The sequence below is a fragment of the Notolabrus celidotus genome, chromosome 12 (assembly GCF_009762535.1).
Source record: "Notolabrus celidotus isolate fNotCel1 chromosome 12, fNotCel1.pri, whole genome shotgun sequence".
NCBI lineage: Eukaryota > Metazoa > Chordata > Actinopteri > Labriformes > Labridae > Notolabrus > Notolabrus celidotus.
This window is the reverse complement of record NC_048283.1, coordinates 19,754,504-19,777,518: the sequence shown is the minus strand read 5'-3', so window position 1 is coordinate 19,777,518 and position 23,015 is coordinate 19,754,504. Positions and strand designations below refer to the sequence as shown.

Genomic DNA, 23,015 nt, shown 5'->3' with positions numbered 1-23,015 from the left:
GTACAATTATCTGCCCTTTTTTTCCTCCTCATTGATGCCAAAAGTAGAAAGAATTACAGAAAGGAAAAGTCACACAGCTTCATTGCTAAAAGCGCAGCAGGAACAATGGGAGAGAGAGGGGAAAAGGAAAGAAAAACAAAGTCTACTCACTGACACGTTCCTCTCCCCTCCCTTTTTGTGATCCTGTTCATGGCTTGGAGGAATTGAAAGGCTGCAGGTCTTGGAGACAGCAATTGGCTATTTTTGTGTTAGCTGAATTGACAGGCAGCAGAGCGGTGAAGCTGCTACAGGGTTTGCGGTTTAGCACAGTTGATAGACACCTTTCTTTTCAAGCAGGGAGGACGCTGCGGGCAGTTTGATTAGGATGCACAGTCAAATGGAGTCGGCTCAGCTGGCCAGGAGATGCCTGCTGTTATTGTGAGGTCAGAAATAATAGTCTGGTGTCTGCTTGTGTGGGAGCTTGTTTGCTTTTCTGAAATAATTCCGGACACTTCATGCAGACTCTGTGGTGAGGACCTTTACATAAAACTTAAGGTGGCCCTTTGGCTTATATTCAGGAGCACAACCTCACTGCGGGCAGTTTGGGAAAAATCACAGAGAAGTTGTTATCTAACTTTGGCTGCTATACCAGTGAACAACTTAGCTATTTACTGTAGCTGTTCAGCTACGATGATATACAAAAAATGTTAATTTTTTCTTTGACATTTTCAAGTCAGCATTGTTTCACATTTTCCAGTTACTGCAACATTTGGACCAAAGACCTACAGCTGCTGCTTCTTAATACATTTACAATAAAATATGTTTTGTTTAACACCTTATAGTAATCAAATAATAATCTTTATGCACATTTGAATTCTAACCATAGCATAGAAAGCATAATAATGATATGATTCATAATTCTAAGGTGGATCTTTAATCAAACAAGTTTAGAATTTATTGGAATTAAAAGCATCAGTTATTCCAAAAGAAAGTTGTTTCATACTGCTGTGCTCTGACCTGTTTTTAAACAGATCAATGTAGCTCTCTTTTTAAATCAAAGTACTGTAGCATCTCCAATAGGTTAAAGATACATTTTTTTTATAACATCATAAACAGGGTTCCCACGCGTCCTGGAAAACCTGGAAAACCTGGCTGCGTTTGACCTGACCCTATTAACAAAACACATCCCCATTCATTGAAAGTTGAGTGCACGCTGTGCTGGAAAGACAGCGACACTGCGCAACTTTTTTCACATCTTTTCTCCTTCACTTCATAATCATGCATTCACAGAAAACAGGGGTATATTGTTTATGTTTTATGGTACATTTGGCTCAATTACCGTACTCTAGCTCAGTTGTTCTCAAAGTGTGGTCCTGGGACCCCTGGGGGTCTGCGAACCATAGCATGGGGGTCCGTGAAATAATTTGAATACATTTCTAATAAATTATGAAATTGGGCTGTGTCATTACAAACAGCATATACACCATTGTTATGATACCATTTGGTGGCTCGAAGGGATATGTGAGTCTTGCTGCTGTTAATTTTCTGAAAGCGTTTAAGATCAATTACTTGAAAAGTATAAATGCTGTCATGTTGAGTCCACAAGGAATGAAATGACCCTCTGTTTTAAAGTATACAAGTGGGATTTACTTGATTCAAATTGAAGTGTTATCTGTTCATCACTATGGTACAGGTCTGAAGTATTTACATTGATACGTTTTACAATACAAATAGTTCCAAGGGCAACTAAGAGTGCAAATGGTAGTAAGCATGTACTTTAGTGATGGAGAGTTTGGCTCTTTTCAGAGAGCCGGCTCTTTTAACTCGGCTCCCAAAGAAGAGCCGGATCTTTTGACTCCCGAACGGCTCCTAATTTAGGATCTTTTGTAGCCGTATGTTTGACCTTAATTTTGCAAAAACTAATGGTTTGTGTTGAAAACCCTTTTACGTACGGTGTGTTTATGAGAAGCCTTATAATTGCCCAATTGTGTGCATTTATTCTGTTACAAAATCATTCTAACCCTGATCCTAGGGTTATGATTAGGGTTAGAGTTGTGATTAGGGTGAGGGTTCTGATTAGGGTCAGGGTTGTGGTAAGGGCTGTAATTAGGGTTAGGGTTGTGATTAGGGTTAGGGTTGTGATTAGGGTCAGGGTTAGGGTTAGGGTTAGGGTTGTGATTAGGGTTGTGATTAGGGTTAGGGTTAGGGTTATGATTAGGGTTAGGGTTAGGGTTATGATTAGGGTTAGGGTTAGGGTTATGATTAGGGTTAGGGTTATGATTAGGGTTAGGGTTGTGATTAGGGTTAGGGTTGGGGTTAGGGTTAGGGTTGTGATTAGGGTTAGGGTTAGGGTTGTGATTAGGGTTAGGGTTGTGATTAGGGTTAGGGTTTGGGTTAGGGTTAGGGTTATGATTAGGGTTAGGGTTAGGGTTAGGGTTGTGATTAGGGTTAGGGTTGTGATTAGGGTTAGGGTTTTGATTAGGGTTGGGGTTAGGGTTAGGGTTGTGATTACGCTTAGGGTTGTGATTAGGGTTAGGGTTCGGGTTGTGAATAGGGTTAGGGCTGTGATTAGAGTTAGGGTTGAGATTAGGGTTAGGGTTGTGATTAGGGTTTGGGTTGTGATTAGGGTTAGGGTTGTGATAAGGGTTAGGGTTAGAACTAAATTTAAGCATACAGAACCAGAACCAAACTCATGTCAACAGAACCGGAATCAAACTCAACCAGAACCGAACCAGACTTGAACCAGAACCAAACCAGAACCGAATCAGACCTGAACCAGAACAGAACCAGAACTGAACCAGAACCATACCAGAACTGAACCAGAACCGAACCGAACCGGAACCGAACCAGAACCGAACCGAACCAGAACTGTTCCAGAACCGTACCAGAACCGTACCAGAACTGAACCAGACTTGAACCAGAACCAAACCAGAACCGAACCAGACCCGAACCAGAACCGAACCAGAACCGTACCAGAACTGAATCAGAACTGAACCAGAACTGAACCGGAACCGAACCAGGACCATACCAGAAACGAACCAGAACCGAACCAGAACCGTACCAGAACCGAACCAGACTTGAACCAGAACCAAACCAGAACCAAACCAGACCCGAACCAGAACTGAACCAGACCCGAACCAGAACTGAACCAGAACCGTACCAGAACTGAACCAGAACTGAACCAGAACTGAACCGGAACCGAACCAGGACCATACCAGAACCGAACCAGAACCGAACCAGAACCGTACCAGAACCGAACCAGAACCGAACCAGACTTGAACCAGAAACAAACCAGAACAGAACCGAACCAGAACCATACCAGAACAGAACCAGAACAGAACCAGAACAGAACCAGAACCGAACTCAAGCAAACTGAACCAAAACCAGAACCAAACTCAAGCAAACAGAACCAGAACCAAACTCAAGCAAACATTATTCATGTCTTCAGGTTGGCATTGAGAAAAATCAGATGCCTCAGCTTGAGTGGGCTGATCTGATTTCTCCTCTCAGTGAGTATTTGCCCGGTCTTCAAGAAGACTCTCTGAAGGAACAGATGTAGCCAGGATACACAGCCTCCCCTCCATCACCTGTATCCTATATCCTCACATATGATTGGCCGCATGGCCGCCATGCTGACCAATCAAAACAAAGTTCTGCTGTGAGCAGAGCTGGGGCTGAGCACTGTGAGAGCTAAGCAGAGAAAGGAACAAACTGGAAGCCGGCTCTCTCTTGATGCGAGCCAGCTCTTCTGATTCACTATAAAGCATCGGCTCTCAGAACCGCAGCTTTTGATCATGACACATCACTAATGTGCTTAATCTGTGTTACAATTATGAGGGGGCCATGGACAATTTTCTCACCTGTAAGGGGTCCCTGGCTCCAAAAAGTTTGAGATCCCCTGCTCTAGCTAGCAGGAGTGCAAACTCCTGATAGTGAAAACTAACGGAACAAAAAGAGCGACACAACTGCACAGAAACTCCACGTTGTAGACATAGGGATGTCTACAATGTAAACTGTCTTCCTGCGTGGCGATGTCTATTATGATCAGGGGATCATAATAGACATCGCCACGCAGGAAGACAGTTAACATTTTTTTAAATCTCTGAGAGATCTTCAAATACAGAGTGCGTCTTTACACCGGTGAGATTTTTTCAGAGTTTACGGTAACTCAAATAAAAAAACGTGACATTTGCTTTGTTTTGTATCGACCACTTAGCAGGATGAATATCATGATTAAGCAGGTATATTTTGAGTCTGAGTTGAGTTGAGAAACATTTGTGGACATTTTTGTCATTCAGATCTATTTAGGTCATTAAAGCACTGATCCTCTGATCATTATTATTATTTAATTATTTCAGTAAGGCAGCTTCCTGATTCCTTTGCTGACTCTTTTGTTTTTTTCTTAGCTCATTTTATATTTATTGAGAAAAGAGAAAGCTGAGATGTTGCCCATCATTGTTGCTTGGTTGCACTAATAAAGTGAAGTGCTGTACATCTGTGGTTGCATTATTCTATTATCAATTTGCCATCATTTTTAAGTATGTAAGAGATGATTTCATTGATAGCCATAGACTACATGTCTTTCAATGTAGAATTCCACTGAGAGGAACATATTAGACTATTTAGGAACTAAATTAGGAACTAAATTTAGACGGTTTTGCAACATTTAGCAATGTTGGCATGTGCTGTGTGGAAAATAAGCTGTTTGCAAGTTATCTTAGAGCATAAGTGAAAATTACAGGAAATATATGAACAGTGGAAAAAATGTAATGTACTTGAAGGTTAATGAGCTAGCCTTGTCAGTGAAAAGGAACAGCTTTTGGACTTTCCCACTCATTAATTTATGCCTTAAAGTAAAGGTGTGAAGGTAGATTCTTGACAGGAACCGGCACAAAGACCCAAACGCACGACTAATTCACAAAAAAAAGGCTCTTGAGTAATTAAAACATAGTACAGACGAAACATCACAGCAATTGCTGGAAAACTCTAAAGACAGAAACAAAAATACAGCAGCGCTGGAAAACCTCTAAGGACTAATTTCACTGCCCCAGACAGAAAGACTTGACAATGTGGATTACGACCGTACAAGACACGACAATCTGGCACAAGACAAAGGGAGATGCAGACTAATATACATGAGGTAATGGGACACAGGTGGAAACAATGAGGGGTGGGGACGACATTCACCACAGTGGGGAAACACCAGGGCAGGGAGTGAAGTTGCCTGAAACGAGAGGAGAGACGTGACTACAAACAGTAACATTACTAACAGTGGACATCACAAACATGCAAGACAAGACTAAAATAAAAGGTGCAACTCAACATAAACGACAAGACATGACAATTCTCCATTACCTGGTTTAACAGCCAGCACAAGACACTGAGATGAAATCCCAAACATCCAAGGATCTATAACAGGAGTGCAAAGTTATTTTACAATTACCAAGGGGGTATCTGCCGTTTTCCTGAAACAAATAAGAGAAAAACATATCTGACATTACAAGATTCCAGAGGCAATCAAAAAGCAGTTTTTTCTGATCAGCTGTTCAGTTCAGAATCACAAATGACAAAAACACAGTTGTCACATTTTAGAAGTTAAGTTGAAAGACTGTTTATTCTCACATCGGAAAAAATACTCTATAATTAGTTTGATTTATCAGTAGAGCAGCTGTACACGTTTCTGTAGATGAATTAAAAGTATTGTGTCATCCAAGAAGCTACATCCATCAAACTATTGGATTCTCTTAAATATCATTCAAACCAAAAGTTGAACACCTAATCAGATTAAATGATTGATCAAATAAGCACTGTGTGAGACTGTTATCTTATCACAGATTTTTTTGGCTCACCGTGCTAAATATATGCAATTTCATTTCTCTCCTACTGCTACATTTCATATATCATAACAAGTTTTTTGATATTAGGAGCACCTATGTTGTTCCAGTCCCTTGAAAAACACAAGTGCTGAAATGAAAGTGGGTTTTTTTTAGTACAGAGACGCATCCCACAGTCCTTCACCACTCTCAACACAAACACTCTGAATATATCCTCCCTTTGAACTTACATTAGCAAATGAGTTTCTTTATGTGTCTCTCAAATGTAAAAGAGCACTTCTAAACAAGAGCCTGAAATGAAACAGATGTTAAAGATGGAGCCAATAGAGAAGGTAGATTTCCCCCTGCTAATGAAACCAATTCATTATCAAGCCATTGCAATCTACTCCAGTCACATCTTTTCTTCTGTGAAGCTGAAGAGAAATGTAAAGTTGGGATGAATATGATTGAGAACTTAAGAAAACCTCGTCTACTCAGAGAAGATCAACAGTATGGAAACAAGAAAAAATGATTAAAATAAGCTCCTTATGAGCAGCGTGAACTGCATTTCTCCTCCCCTTTACCCTAACCCCACAGGAACAGAGAAGTGAAATAATTGATGTTTTTTTTCCTCAGAGAAGCAGAAACAGGAGACAACAAGCTCAGATTGCTTTTGTCTTAGCGCCCTTGTTTCCCTTTGTGTTGCCCTCAGAATAGCGCTGAACGAATAATATACAAGGAACAATATTTTTTTGACTCGTATTCTTCTGACATCTGAGATACTTTTTATCAGTAACCTACTGTGGAGGATGAAATATCACACCAGTCCTCTAAAGAGAAGGAAAAATTAATTTCAAGATGAATTGCAGCCGACTAGGATCTTAGGATTCAGGGTGAATGCAGCTGTATGAAGCCTTTGTGTCATTGTTCATCCTTAGAAGATGAAAAGGGAAATGTTCTTGAACTGTGTAACTTCATTTGATTTATGATATTAAAATTATGGGGGAGGAGAGGAGTCAAAAAAGGTGAGGCTGTGTAATTTTTCATTTTGCTCTTTCACTTTTTCTCCTCCGTAAGTTAGATTTAAGTTTGAAAGCGCAAAAAAATAAGAACTTGGTTTTGAACCATTAATCTTAAAGGTAGATTATCTAACATAAGAGTAGCAATTATTATTATCTGCCAAAAGCCAACTAGATCAATGTGTCAGATTTAAAAAAACAGAAGCTTTTGATTGTTAATACTTTTAAAGGTAGACCATTTTATCCCAATAGTGTGTTTTTTCTCTCAAGTGCACTGTAGCTCCCGAATTCTCTAATTCAGTAATTACAAAACTAATTTCAAAAAGGTAAGACACTTTATAAAATGTTATTAAAACAAATGATGTTTTGTAAATCATTCAAATCCTATATTCTAATTTTAACAATACAACAACCTATTAAATGGTGAATCCCTCAGGCACTGCATTATAAACAGACATGACTCTAAAGTAGAAATCACTGCTTAGGCTAAAAGTCCCCTCCCAAAGTCATTGTCTGTAACCACAGTTTGTCAATGCATCACACATGCAGATTTAAACTGTACAATGCAAAGATGAAACCATATAGAAATATAATCTAGAAACCCTGATGACTTATTTGGGATTGAATTCATTTAAGATGTGCTAAGGCAGAGTGGAAACTGTCCTGTAGTCTGACTAATTTTACATTATTTTTTTAAATCATGGATGCCGTTTCCTCTGCTCCAAACAGGAGAGGGATCACAAAATCCAACATCCGGGATGGTATAAAGCATTTTACACATCTGGGAAGGCTCCATTAATTATGAACAATATATAGAGGTCTTTGAGCAACATATGCTGCCATCCAGTCAATGCCTTTTTCAGGAAAGACAATGCCAAACCACATACTGCATGTATTACAACAGTATGGCTCTGTAGTAGAGGAGTCCTGGTGCTAAACTAACCTGCCTGCAGTCTGGACTTATCACCCACTGAAAACACTTGGCAGACTGTAGAGCAGCTGAACTCCTATATTAGGTAAGAATGGGACAACATTTAACTCCAGAAACTGTTCCCTTCAGTTCTAAAATGTTAAGTGTTGTTATAAAAAGAGGTGATGCAAGACAATAGTAAACATGCCCCTATCTCACCTGCTTTGAAATATGATGCTGGCATCAAATTGAAAATGAGCATATATTTCTAATAAACGATACATCTTTTAAAATGTCATCATTTGATATGTTGTCTTTGCACTATTTTCCATTAAAGATAGGGTTTAAATTATTTGAAAACCATCAGTTTTGTGTTTTTTTTAAACATTATTCACAGCTTCCCACATTTGTCCCAACTGGGGTTATAAATGTGTCAAAAAGTAATAAAGTGTCATTCAAAGAGAAAGTAACAGCAAGAATAAAACATGTTTGAATACTAGGTAACCACGACTCACCAACTCACCATTTTGTTAACTTTAGCAGCTGTTGAACAACTTGGCTACCATGCATACAAATGTATTACCCTCTGACAATCAAGTATTGATATCATTGATTTCTTTCTCCTACTTTGAAACCAATAACATCTTTCCAACAGTCCACCAAATCCCTCTAAACCAAATGTATAATACATTTAGCTCATCATTATTAAAGTTTTATACCAGTTACCTCTACAGAATGAAATAAAGTTAAGTACTGCTGTTAAATTAAAACTTGGTGAGTGGTAGAAATGGCTCCCGAAGAGAGAGCTGGAGGTTCAGTGTATGGCAGCCATGTTGTTTCGGACTAAAATGTGATTTGTCCTTCTGGAATATTGTTTTTCCTGCCTCAGATCTTGTTGTGGAACAGTCTAGTGTCTTGGATGTTGGTAATACCTTACACTGTTTCAAAACAGTGTTACAATTTAACAACTGTGGGCCACTGAAGGCTATAAGAGTTGGCAGTTGAAAAAAAGTTGACATAAATTGCCTCATGTGCTGTCATCTGAGTCAGCTGAAGTCGGGTTGAAGACTGGGTTTATTGCATTAGACTGAAAAATGTAAAATATAGTCAAAAGCTCTTTATCTTAAGGGCATTTAAATTGCAGCTACCATAATTACACCAATACTTCAGACCAAACTGCCAGTGATCAATTGGCATTGTGGGAGATGTAGGCTCCAGGTTTTTACAGCGGATATGCGTGCTTGAAAAAAAAACAGCAAGATTTTACAAGTTATGCTGCGGGATATTTTAAATATTTTAGGACGAAGGACAAATCGCTCTTTTTGTATCCAGTGATAAGTGCCCTTTAAAGATTTCAATGAGATTCACAAACTCATTGAGTGAGCATTTAAAGTTATTACAGAGGGTTGTTTTCAGATTCAGTGTCGTATTATTTGAACATTATGGGATAAGGGTGTCACATTCCTTTAAATAAAGGGGAGAGCCAAAAGAAAATGTTAATAATGCTTTGAGGGCCATCTTTACCTTCACTCCCACCCCCTATAAATTTCTGTCGCGACTCTTATCTCTCCACCACTGGATACTTTATGTCAGTATATTTTAGAGAGGCTCACCCTGAAGCTCCTCACCTTTACTGTACATGTTCTCCATCTTCAACCCTTTTCTTTGCTTTCTTACTCTGTTTCCCGGCCCTCTGTGTGTGTGTGTGTGTGTGACCGGGCACACCCAGGCACCAGGGGTTGAGTTATTAATGCCCGAGGAGGCAGAGAGATGATTTCATTGCGTATTCAGGTGTGGGGATGGATGGCTTTCAGAGGCAGCCAGGGGAGTGCTAGAGAGGAGAGCCTCTGTGGAGAATAAATATACCTGTCTGTGCTGCTGATGCATCGCTCCACACTCACTGCAATGCAAATCAAACCACCCCCCCCTCCCTAACTGCTTCCAGTATTACTCACTCATTCCCACCTGGACCCCCACCAGCCGGGTGCTCAGTCACCCCCGTACACTCAGATGAGTCTCTTTGCGCAGAGCAAAAGAGGCTTTCAGGTACGGGCGGACTTCCCAGAGCTGGGTTTGATTCCCATTTGTTGATGATGATCCGACAGCCATCCGTGCCTCATCATCGCACTACATTTCCCAGGTGACTTCACAGGTTCAGGTGTTCATTACCCACCCTGACTGGCACATAATTAAGGGCACAGGCTGTTGACATTAAAGTAAAGGTTGTGGTTGGTTTCTCGGTACAGACATATCATCTTTTACTTTTCTCTGAATAAACGAGAGGCTGGTGGTTTCAGCCCCTATCTTAAAACTGGAAGCATTTTCAGTTGGTTTTGGTAAATTTCAGGCAATAACAACAGGGTGATTCTATTTCCTGGACCACAAGAGAACACAGCTGTGTGTTCATCACTTGTTTGCACTTAGTCTTATTTATTTATTTTCCTATGAGACTGGATGTGAAACTCTCATGTTCAGTGCCAAACACTGCTGGCAGCTAAGGATCCAAAGAATTTCAAGGAAAACAACATGAAGGGTAATTGCAGTTGTTTTACAACAATATATATATTTTTTAATTAAATTGTCTTTTGATCAAAGAATAGTTTTAACTATCAGGAATGCCTTTGATTGGCTTTTGTTGTGTCAAAGTTAGTTTAGAAGATGGATACCACTCTCATATCTTCTGTTAAGCAGAAAAAGATTTCTGCAGCTCTTTCTTGAGTATTGTGTTTGGTGATTGTTTTCAAGCAAGCGAGCAGCCAACTCTGTCTTCAAAGAATGTCATTCATGTACCGTTAATTGCAACAGAAATATCAAAAGTACTGAATAAATATCATACGGGGATGGAAAAAACAGAAATATAGTTATTGAAGGGTTTGCTGTTTAACAACAGGGCCTCTCTGATATTCCCTAAACTCTTATCTCCATTGGTGCTGACATATTTAACTGGTGACATATGTTGGCATGCACAGAAATGATCTTGCTGGTGGGGACCCAGGACTGACTTCCTACTAGACCCAACCACCCAAAATTTACATTTTACTCACAATAAAATAGCAAAGATCCCTCAGGTTGGTACGGTTCACAGCAGAACATGATTCTTGTGTCAATTTGAAGCAGTTGTCAATCATGATGTCACATTTCTTCTTTTGTATAACATCAAATAACCTATTGAAACTAAACTTCTGTGAAAAGTATAAACTTTAACACAAACTAACATTAGAAGAACGAACACATAAGACAAGCGTGTTTAAAAAATAAAATTTGACATTGTATTTTAATTTTCTTGTTTGAAGCATATACCATGGAGGAGGCAGGCTTTAAGACACAGTCACAGGGGAGAGCTCCAAATGTTTTGGCATTACTTCAGGGGAGAAGTTGTGTCATCTATTTTTTTATATAGCTTATATAGAATTTCTGCACATTGTTACGGAAGGAATAGGCGTAGAATTAATTAAATAATAATAATCTGAAACTCTACACATAGGCAAAGTTTCAACTTAAAAAAAGAAGGATACTTTAAACAGCCAACTTTTAGTCTAACTATGACCAGATGACCAGAACTGAAGAAGTGCCATAACAGGGATAAGATTATGGAACATTTTGGGTAACACTTTACAATAAGGGTCCCTTAATTAGCGTTAGTTAATGCATTATTAAGTATTAATTAACAGTTTAATAATAGTTTAATAATCGTTATAATGTATTACCTAACATTAACTAACCCCATTAGTTAATGTATTAATAAGCAGTTAATTAATGTCCACTGCTCAGAGTTAATTAATACATTATTAAGCATTAATAAAAGTTACAAAACTTAATTAGTTAACCATTAGTGAATGCTTTCTGGACCCTTATTGTAAAGTGTAACACATGCATCACTTAAGTAACACATTATAAATGCTAAACTGCCTCATAAGCATTACTTAACCATAATTAAGCATTAGTGAATGCTTTTTGGACCCTTATTGTAAAGTGTAACACATGTATCCCTTAGGTAACACATACGCTGAAGCAAAATGAGTTGAAATGTAGTTGAAGCAACACATATACAGAATTCAACACATTTTATTTAGAATAAAACAGATAATCACAGATAACATCTCAACTGGCACAGAGAAGTACGGTGGCCCTGAGAGCTCACAGCACTGCAACTTCAGAAAACACATGCAAAAAGACAAAACACAAGCAAATTAAGAAAACATCTTCATCAATTTGACAACACATACGCAGCATTTAGAAAACGCGATGCAAAGACCACAACACAATACATTAGAAAAACGTGCTGCAAATAGACAGCAACACAACAGAAGTGTTTCCAGAGGACACCTAAAAGTGATGCACACGCTTATGCTTATGCTGATGCTTATGAGGCAGTTTAGCATTTATAATGTGTTACTTAAGTGATGCATGTGTTACACTTTACAATAAGGGTCCAGAAAGCATTCACTAATGGTTAACTAATTAAGTTTTGTAACTTTTATTAATGCTTAATAATGTATTAATTAACTCTGAGCAGTGGACATTAATTAACTGCTTATTAATACATTAACTAATGGGGTTAGTTAATGTTAGGTAATACATTATAACGATTATTAAACTATTATTAAACTGTTAATTAATACTTAATAATGCATTAACTAACGCTAATTAAGGGACCCTTATTGTAAAGTGTTACCACATTTTGCATATGTCACATTACTGAAATTAGTTAACCACCCATTTAGTTTGTAGTTTGGGTTCGAGTAATGGAAAGAGGAGAAGTCATTCTTTAATCATTGCTCACCACTAGAGACCTTATGTGCCTTTTTTATTACATTGTGAAAAGTGTTGAAATTAAATGAACTAGACTTTATAGCAAGTCTCGATACAGTGAAGGAATTAAGGGGATGAAACACAGTTTCTCTTTTAAGTTTACTATAAATGTTTTATCAATTTATATCAGATTTATATGAATGAATAAATCTGTGGTCTGGGATCATACTAAAAATAAACATTGTTTTATGCTTCCAGTGAGCTGTCTCAAGAAGCCAAGAATTAGTCATGTCCACACAAAGAGACATCCCTTTAACTAACGTACACCACTATTCACCTATCCACTGTTTAGAGATCTGAGTGGTTTGTATAACAAGTCAGTACTCCAACAAGTCCCACTAATTCACAATCTGTTCGAGCTGAATCTTTGAGAAGATTAACTAAAGTGTTTCAGATCAAATGATTGCTTTCAACTTTGTTACAGATTGTCCTCTTTGAAAGTAAAATAAAAAGTGCACATTTTGAAATTAGACTGTTGCAGTCCATTCTCAGACTGCAGCTCCAATTTAAAATGTCAACTCAAATATTGTTGATACCACGAGGAAGGGCTCCGACTCTCCTTTAAGTTTGTCCTCTCTTCATTTAGCTGTGTTTGGTTTATTCAAGTGGAAAGTTGTCTGAGGAGAAGCACCTTAAATAAGCTTCCTCCAGCGTCCTTATGCTTAAAACATATGCAAATACAGGGGATAAGCAACAACTCTGACAGTATTCACTGTGCATAGCTGACACTCTAATTAGGTAGCAGGGAAGGGGATTAAACAAGTAAACAGAGGAAGAGATACCAAATCTAAGCTACATGTGACACCAACAACTGATACAAACAGAGAGAGTCACTGCCTTGATTAACTGCACAAATAAAATCAGGGAACATTTTTATGTATCTGTGTGACTGTGGTGGCGAATTGGAGTGTCTGGTAAACAAGTTGCAAACTTATTTTATGTCCGTATGAAATCAAAGAGAACTACTGCGTCCATCCTCTGATGGAGCATGGCTCATTGTTTCCACTGTGTAAATCTGAAGGTGTTTTTATTGGCTATAAAGTCAGGGTGGTTGTGTATTAATTCATATATGTCGAGATCTGTGTCCCAGTAAACTCTGAAATCTGGTTTAAACCAGAAAGCGTCAAAAGCTCTTCCACCTGTCTGTAAATCAACCCAATCATCATCCTCGTCTAAGCACTCTGATTTCGCCTTTCATCCTTAACCTAGAGCGTCTTGGGTTGTTTTTCAAGATTTGATCTAGTTGTCCAATCTTTTCACTCCCAAGAGACACAGCATGTTCTTTCTGTAGGCCTACCTTATACATTTAACAAGCTCACAAACCTGGCTTGGAGATAGAGACACTCTGATTATAACAGAGAGCCTTAAGCCAGTGGCACAAACATTTTAATTATAATTATATCTAAGGGGCTCCGTAGTCTATACTAATTTGTTCTCATTAAACACCTTCCCAAAGAATAAAGTAGCCAGCAAACATTTGGCTCAAACTTCTACCTGTTAACTATTTTTGTTTGCCAAATGTAGTCCCTAGAAAATAAATATAATTTATCTGCTTGGTGAATTATTTAAATTTAAAGCTCAACCAAGAGCTAGTTCTCTCAATAATCCATGGTGCCATCTTTTTCTGTAAAAGTATAATCTATGAACCACAAATAAACTTTAAAAAGTAACACCAAACTTAATGAGAGGCAATTCATCTTGTAAAATGTTGGATTATATAAAGCTCAGTTAATGAGCAGATTATTTAGAATTACTGAAGTGATCCATCTATTTTTTATTGTTTGTTGTTAACTTTTTGTTTTTTCATGAATCACTTTCTATAAATTAATTTCATTCATCATACCTGGGAGACTATTATGTTATCATCATGGTGCTTGTGTGTTGGTGTATGATAAGTGAACACCAGTAAGGTATAGTGTATAGTGAGCAGCTGTTCATGAGGATTCCGACAGAGTTAGTATGACTGTAGCTGCTTACCAAACAAGTTCAGACAGCGTAACCCTCAGATTCCACAGTTTGTAAAGCTTCCACGGTGACAGATTCATATCAGTCTACTTGTGAGATGAAATAATAAAACTAAACATTTAACTCAAGGTCACATTAAAACACTAGCCTAATCATTTGTTATTATTTAAATCAAACTGATCATGTCTGTTGAAGGTAATGTGAGCCAAGGTGAATGTGACTTCTGCAGAAATAGATATGTGGACATTTACTGTATGTGCTCATTTGGTTCTCCTTCTTGACACAACTTCAACTTCAAACACAAGAGTTATAACCAGGGTGTAAAATTAACTTTTTAACTCATCTGCCATTGGCTAGTGACCTCCAAAAATTTACCAGCCAACAATATTTTTCACCAGCCAAATAAAAACGTATAGTGACATTACTCTGTTTAGCTTTCTGTTCCTCTTCTTGATCGTCTCCTGCCTCTTTGTTTATCCTTTTTTTTTGTGGTGGCTTCACACCGGGAATGTGTCGCCACATCTTCCTCGAAACGCTCTTCCCGCCGTGCTTCTTCAAGCTAAGGGAATGAATAGAATTCCAGTAGCTGACGTCACGCCGTTCCCGACGTACCAAATCACAACCATAGACTGTATAAAATATGGACGTAGTATCTGTGACGTCACCCATCTGTTCCTGAGAGCTGTTTTGAAGCAAATCGACGGCAGCAGCCATATTGGTAATGCGGAACTCAACTAGGCAGAGTGTGACGTAGTGTGAGTCTCTAAGCCAATGGCTATGTGTTCCCGACCGGGAGTCACGTCAGTCATGTCCTTATTTGGGCTAAACTTGTAATCTTAATATCTTCTTAACCGTCATGTTAGAAAAAAATGTACTCCCCGTACAGTGTGTACCATTAGAGAGATTAGCTTTGTAGAGCCAAGACGTTTTTTGAACCAGGCTGTAAACATGTTTATTAATGCTGCAAAGATCGTCTTTTTCCCATTCATATCTATGTGGTTTCCGGTGTTTCTGCAGCCAGCCTCAAGCGGATTTTCGATGTATTGCAGTTTATAGCACTTCCGCATTGGCTTCATCATTTGAGACCGGAGTTTGCCGCTTGACCACAACACAAGCACAGCGCGCCCGAGGGTCAAAATAAATACAGCCTGACAGTCGGCAGAAATGGGCGAAAGTATGAAAACAAAACCTCACATGCAATACAAAATTTTCCATCAACCACTGGCGGGTGTGTGTTTTTGTTTTACGCACCAAACTAATTTTTTACCAGCCATTGGCACTTGGCGGATGCTAATTTTACGCCCTGGTTATAACTTATAACATTGTTTCTATTATTACTACCGATTATGGTTTTAGTTTCTTTGTAGGAATTTGCAGCTTAGAGATGCAAACACCAGTTCTGCTGCTGCTGCCTGGATTGCCAGACAGGATCTATTATTGAACATCCTTCGTGTTTTCTAGCCAACCAATTTTTACAAAAAGTACAGTTTTTGCCACAGTGTCAACAGGGGAGGTGAAACATGGCTGACTATTTTCCGCAGATTAATTTGATATGATATGTGTGATCAGGTTGTCCCTGGTGTTGCTTTTGCTGTTGAGAATTAATCACTGTTGTTATGAGTTGTGACCTATCATAATCAAGTATTTAACAAAGCAGGTTAATAAGATGAAGAGTGACTGAGTGGATCTGTAACATTAAGCCGTTTTATAAACATCAAGCTAACAAGAAATCAGACTGGGAACAGTTCCTAACTTTAACAAAATGTTGGCAGTATCTGACTTTGCTCTGGTCATCGCGCTTAACAACACTGTAATTATTCAGGTAAAAAATGGCCGCTGACACGCCTTACACCCATTGATCCTGGTGAAGGAGGTGAGGAGAGGGAGGGTGTTTGTCTTGATGGATTAGCTCAATCTCTCCTGCTGCGCTGTTAGGAGATGACATTCCCGAGCAGTGCTGGCTACCTTCCTTTTGAACGATGAGACTTTTGTGGGGAGGAGTCTGCAGGCTTCATTTACCGAAGCAGCAGGGAATAATATAGTGGCAGCGTTTGGATGTGTCAGGTCCCATATCTCTGGCTGTTCTATTAGAAATAGACCCCAGTGCGGGACAATTAACCCCTGGCCTCAGCAGCAGATCTGTGCAGTAAGAGCCCAGCACGGGGCAATAAATCAAACCCAGAGGGAGAAACACACACTCCCTCCTTTGCTGCTGCTGCTACTGCTGGTGCTATCACCCTGCAGACTGAGCATGCATGATGGTAGATATTCACTGTGTTATCGTATAATCGCTTGAGGTGCAAGAGTGAGGTAATGGGTTGGCTGTCCTGAAGTGAGAACACTGTCTGGAGAAAAGTTCAACACCTTGGACCAACTCTAAACCAAAGATCAACAAGTCAGCTCATCTTCCTCATGCTGCCTCCTGTCAATGTGCAAATAGATTCCTATAGAACAGCAGGCAACGCAAGAGTTTTATTTACCTTGATGATATGTTGGTGTTTGTCATGACGCACAGCCAGAGCCCAGTGGTATTAACTAATCCCATTCATATGCATTCACATGCAGGATATCAGAGGCTGGGATCAAACCGCATACCTCTCCACTGATTCTACCGCTGACCCCCAGCCGCCTAAACTATATGGTGCTTTGTAAAGGCTGTATATCATCCCTGTTCTGTTTAACCCATTTCCCCTGCTGTAGTCTGAAGCTCTACAGGTGATGATGATTGCTTAACGAGATGCACCTGGTCTTGAAATAGAGTTGAAAAGTTCAGTGCTGATCTTAAAGGCTTCTGGAGTTAGCCAGCAAGTTTGTATTGCTGTGTTTCAGTACTTCTGCCTTCAGTTGGTGATAAGTTCATGATTTGGATTTGTATGTTTGTAGATAATTTCAATTAAAGCTAGGGTTGGTAGTCACGGAAAACTAGCATGAATTTGAATGTAGCATTTCCTCAGGACTCCGTGCAACCAGAGGGGACAGGCCCAAGGTCGAGCGAGAGGGGCAGTAAATAGGGGCAGGGGACGGGTAGTGTACGCCGGGGAAATGTTCGCGCAGGAGGCGGGCAGAATGGCAGGACGGGATTTGATTGGTTTCATAAATTGGACCCTAAAGGCGGGGGTTGGTTGGTGTTTTCCCAAGTTTACTCCGGCTGTAGATAGGGGCTTTATTTTGCTCTCTTTTAAGAACACATTATGTATTGATTGCCAATAACAAAAAGTTTATCTAGATCTGACTACCAACCCCAGCTTTAAGGGTCAGAATTATCAGGTGTATCACAATATGATACAATATGCAATACGTAGCCCACTATAACGATGACGTCACAACGCAGCGAATCTGTGATAATCAATACATTTCAATAGATGGACTTCATGGACTTCATTATTTCTCACAGGCTTATCCACAGTTGTATCACACAAGTCAGGGTGACAATATGTTGATGTATTGATATTTTTCCCACTCCTGATTTCAGCTGTGAGTATTGAAGGTGTTTCATGTTGTTAATTTTGGGGTCAGCTGAGGGAAGTTGTTCATCCTATGGGGCCTCCTTAGGGTAGGCAGTGACAAATGGGGACTCGTCCAGGCAGAAAGAACGAAACCCGAAACATGAACTGAAGTAACCTTTCTAGTTTTTGAGCATTGATTAAATGAAGTTTTTAGTTTCGAGTATGTAGAACCAACAATTACCGAAAGCTAGAATTGGCATTGAATTCTTGATCTTTCAGTAATTTGCTAACCAGATATATCCTCACTTAAATCAGCAACCAGTCCAATTTAATCTCTATTTCTTCATTATTTTTTAAAGCTGTTTTTAATGCTGACTTTAAACCCTGATATATTAAAAACAAAGATATAGATCATTATATTTGTGTTATTTTCTCCATAAAGGCCTGCTTATTTTGCACCACTACATTTTGTATTTGCAGTTTTCCCCTCTGAAAATCAAAATCGTGACCCGCCCTATCACAGTCTTCCTTTTGTCCTCAATTTTATTTGGCCTGTAACCTACCAAACCAATGCAACAATCATTATAACCTGTTAATGGCTGAAAGCAATGGCTATCTTCTGCATTAGTAGTAAAACAGTGAGTTATAAATCCTTTCTACAATGAGAACAGCTGCTTTTTTGTCTGCAGCCCGTCATATTGAGACCATTTGTTTAATGGCAGATTAGAGGGAGGAATGAGTGGCGATAAAGCTGCAGACCACGGGGGTCACCTTCAGGACCCGCCCGTGGTTATTCCTATCATTAGCATGTAGCATCTCATGCTGTCCTACTCCAATGATTACTGACACAAGCTCTTATGACTTTGCTGTTCAAACTGCCCACTGTTACACTGTAATTCTCACACTGATGGACTAATGTGAGATATGACGACAGATGCAGAGAGCAGTGACTGCAGCACATTATTCAGGACCCAAGGGCCATTAAAGCCATAGCTATTAAATATAATTTGAAGAAATTAGCTTTTTGGCGCATGAAATAGCAGGTTGTGAGGTATTATGATAATCACTACTTTCCCCAGGGTGCCTGCTTCCCCCAAATGTTATTACTGCTTGTATGCCTTTGTGGATTGGTTTTGGGGTATGTAGTTTTGTTTGTGAATTTTTATGGGAGGGGGTTTTTCTCTGCAGGTGCAGGGGTACTCACTGACTCTGCTCAGGTTTGGGTTCTGTGTGTCAGTCTGAAGTAATCATTGCCTTACTTGTTTTAAGTTTGCGAGAATTAATGAACATATGAACACACTTTATTTTGTCCAATTTTAACACCCAGTGCTCTGTGTTTGACATGGGATATTAACCTCACATTCAAATGTATTAATTTTTTTTAATGAAGTCAAGCTGGTGGTCACAGTCACTCTTGCATTTTATGACACTGTTAAAATTTTAAATCTTTAAATAGTTCCTTACAAAGTCTGTTCTAAACATTCTGCAGTATTCTCTGATACTCAAAGGGCTGGGCGATAATTCCATAATGATAATTATCGTGATATAAGGGGGCGCTAATGAGTCGTTAGCCTAACACTTCATTTAATACACTTCATTTAAATACTTTCATTATGTTGGTAAAGGAAGAGCACAGAGACAACTTCTGCTATGCATTTCTAAAACGTTTAATGTCCACTGCGACCGTAGTACAACTGAACCCTGCACTGTGGGAAACATCATCACTCTGCCCGCTACCCTTAGTAATCTTAAAGGGGAGTACACAACTCAAAACAATACTCTCCTAAACTGATACACAGAATACAATTTGAAATATCTTTGTTGTAAATTTAAATCAAATTATGCAAATAACCTCAACCTGTGAAAAATTAGAATCTACAAACTAAAGCTTAACAAAAGTCTCATCTTACACAAAAGACCTGCTTCCTGTTTCTTAGCACAAACTAACAACCTGTCTGGTTTCTTCAACTTTCATTCAGGACAATAAATCTGCCTTTACATTTAAATGAAATAATGATTGATATTTATCGTGATAATTATCGATAGCGACTGGTATTAAATATTTTATCGTGATAACAGCATTTTCAATAATGCCCAGCTCTAGATACTTATATTAATATTCATGTGAGGCATTGTCTAACACAGGTTTATTTGTATGGGAGGGTCAAATGTTTTAGTTTGACTATTCAAGGGTTGCTTTATTTATCTATCTATCAGAGTTGTATAGTGATCTTTCAGCAGCTTTCATTATGAAGCCAAACAGCACCAGATCAATATATGATCTATGTACAAAACTAGGTTGCAGCAGCTTTGCAAAGCTTGGACATGGTGAACTGTTCACTATAAAAGCAAGTGCAGGTCATTACCTATGAGACAGAAAAGAGGTGGTCAGTGGTGCTTCAGAGCACATTTCATTGTGGCTGCTTGGTTTTGGCAGTTGTTCAAGTTTACAGTGCAGAATGACGACATCTTGGTTCATAAATTCTGAGCTCTTAAAACTGAACTGTAAAACTAAATGTTTTCCTTTTTTAATGTTTGATTTTTCTTTCTTTTCAGCGGCAGGCTGCACGTTTGAAGAGGATTCAGACCCTAACCTGTGCGACTTTGCCCAGGGGGAGGAGGATGACTTTGATTGGCTGCTGTTTCGGACGTACAGCTCGCCTTACACCAACTCCGACCTCCTGCGGGGTGAGTGTTACTCCCTCCTAAGGCTCTGTACTGTAGTTCTTTATAAATCTTACACTGAAACACAGTGAGTTCATACTGCAGCAGACAGAGCTATTTTTTTTAGAAATGCCAGTAGTTTTGTGAGCTTCTGTTTCTTTAAAATATAAAAAAAACATTACTTTTGTATGAAGCGGTGTGGCAGTCATATCCAAAAAATGTGACTATGTGCAATCCCGTCTTTATAGATGTCCAGCCTCCATTATGCATCAGCTTTAATGAAGCACTCACCCTAGATTTGTCTGCTTCCCGCTAACCCCAAGGATAATTTTATGTTAACCAGCCTCACAGGACTAATGGAAACCAGCATTTTCCTGCCATCATCCTCTCTGCTGCTGGTTGCCAGAGGGAGATGGCATGCATAGTTTATAAGGCGCTCCTCCATCTCTGCATTAACAAATACCTACAGGGATCTGACAAAGGGAAGAGTGCTGTTTCACCTCCTCAGCAGAAACACCGGTGGCAGCAGTGGGCTCTGTGCCGGAGCACTGTTACTCTGGAAGCTTTCAGTATGATAAAGGAACAGACCTACCCATCAATCAGACATTGTATGTGAATTGAAGCAATCCACAAAAACAGGCGCAATTTATTATTTTCCAAGCGAGGGGGCAAAAAAAGCTTTACACACTCAAGACAAGGTAGTGATTTAAGAAAATATTGACTTGTAGAGCATTTAAAAATACCCTAAAATGCTGTTAACTGTTTCACCATGTTTTCTAAAAGCTGCAGATAATTCTGATTTATAGGACTAAAACTCCCTCTTGTCCTCAGGCGTCCTTCAGAATATAATTTTAAACTCAATAAATCGCCAATTTTATCCTAAACTCTCAAACCACACCTCGTTCACCTCCACATTATCAGCATTCGAGGGAGAATCCGCCTGCAGCCACCAGCCAATTCTCGGCAGGCGATGAGATAATTAATATTTTTCCCTTTGGGTTTAATTAAAACTTCCTGCCATGGTATTTAAAATGATCTGAGGCCTCCAGTGGAGCAGAGTGGCACAGGTGGAGTGAGGCTGGTACTGTAACCTGCACATGGCGAGAGCTAGATCGATCTGCTCTGAGAGACAGGAGACAAATTCAGTCTAATTTATGATCGGCTCAGCCTTCAGCCCTGCAGAAGAAGCGGTGCTCTGCTCATGTTCTTTGTCTGATTGGTGTCCCTACGTATTGAAAACTCTGCCTGTTACACCATGACATTTTCACTGGCACAGGAAATGTTTTCTTGTCTTTTTTCCCTTCTTTCTCTCTGAATTAATCCCGTGTTGACTTCTAACCATGTCTCACATTAAGCAGCCAAGGTGGGAGGATAACAAGAGTTTATGAGATAAGGCTATTTACATTGGACGAGTATTAACTTTGTGGGGCTGAGAAACTGGCGTCGAGGGAAGATTAGTAAACACAGCTGAGATAGCAGCAGCTTGTGTCTCCCAGGAGAAATTACAGACCACCGTTCCCATGAAAGAGAAAATAGTCTTGGAAAAAAGGAGTGGTGAGATCTTAATAAGAATGGCCTGTTTTTATCACTTTCCCCTTTATTTTGAATTAGATCAGAGATGTCTGCTTGCTATTGATAATCTCGGCTTCTCTTGCTGTTTTAATGAACAAGATCATCTTGCTGGAGGATGACCTTGTAAAGAGGAATGTGTCTGCATGTCAAGTGTACCTCGTTTTTCTGAAAGGCAGATTTATCAGGTTGAAAAGTTATGGGCCTGCTGCTGTATCCATTACAGAGTATCAGGTTGGCCTTAAAGGAGAAATCCATTATAGGCTTGAAAAAGCTTGAAAAGAAGATTATGGTAATATATCTTCCTTTACTTGTCCGCCTTGTTAAGTGTTGTAGTTTTCTAATTCTAATAACAACAGGTCAAACGGCATTTCCAGCTGAAATACAATGAAGATAAAAGCAGCCTTCTCAGATCTTTGACATAAACAGCTCACCACAAGCTAAACAAACCCATCTTGTTGCTTGCACTTTGTGCCAATGTGCAAATAGCAGCAAGAACTCCCATGTTTGTTTGGCAACAAAAGTCAGGAACACAAAAGCAGATTTGGGGATTTACTGCTCGTGTTTTTGATCTATCTAAATGAATGGAAACAGTCTGCAAATAATTGAGATTAAAGATAAAAATGTATGTTTGATATTTTTCGGTTGCCACACAAAAGGAAATTCTAACAATTGCTTAGCCTAGGATTAGCTCCTTGTGCATCTTTGTATCTTTGCAGATGGGTCACACTCAGTGTAGAGTCCCATCTGGTCAAACGTCTTGGATTAGAGGTTCTGGATGTTGTCCAATATCCACTTGTTCTTGTCACAGTTCTGCTGCATTTGCTGGACTATACCC

At 39.2% G+C, this 23,015-nt stretch overlaps 1 protein-coding gene across 2 annotated transcripts in view; it reads left to right on the top strand.

The window, feature by feature from the left end:
• ptprub (protein tyrosine phosphatase receptor type Ub) overlaps positions 1–23,015 on the top strand; it is a 198,377-nt gene that overhangs the window by 45,798 nt on the left and 129,564 nt on the right. For both annotated transcript variants that reach the window (XM_034697921.1, XM_034697922.1), the window contains exon 2: positions 20,501–20,632. In XM_034697921.1, coding sequence (XP_034553812.1) covers positions 20,501–20,632 — 132 coding nt within the window. The remainder of the gene's footprint in view (positions 1–20,500; positions 20,633–23,015) is intronic.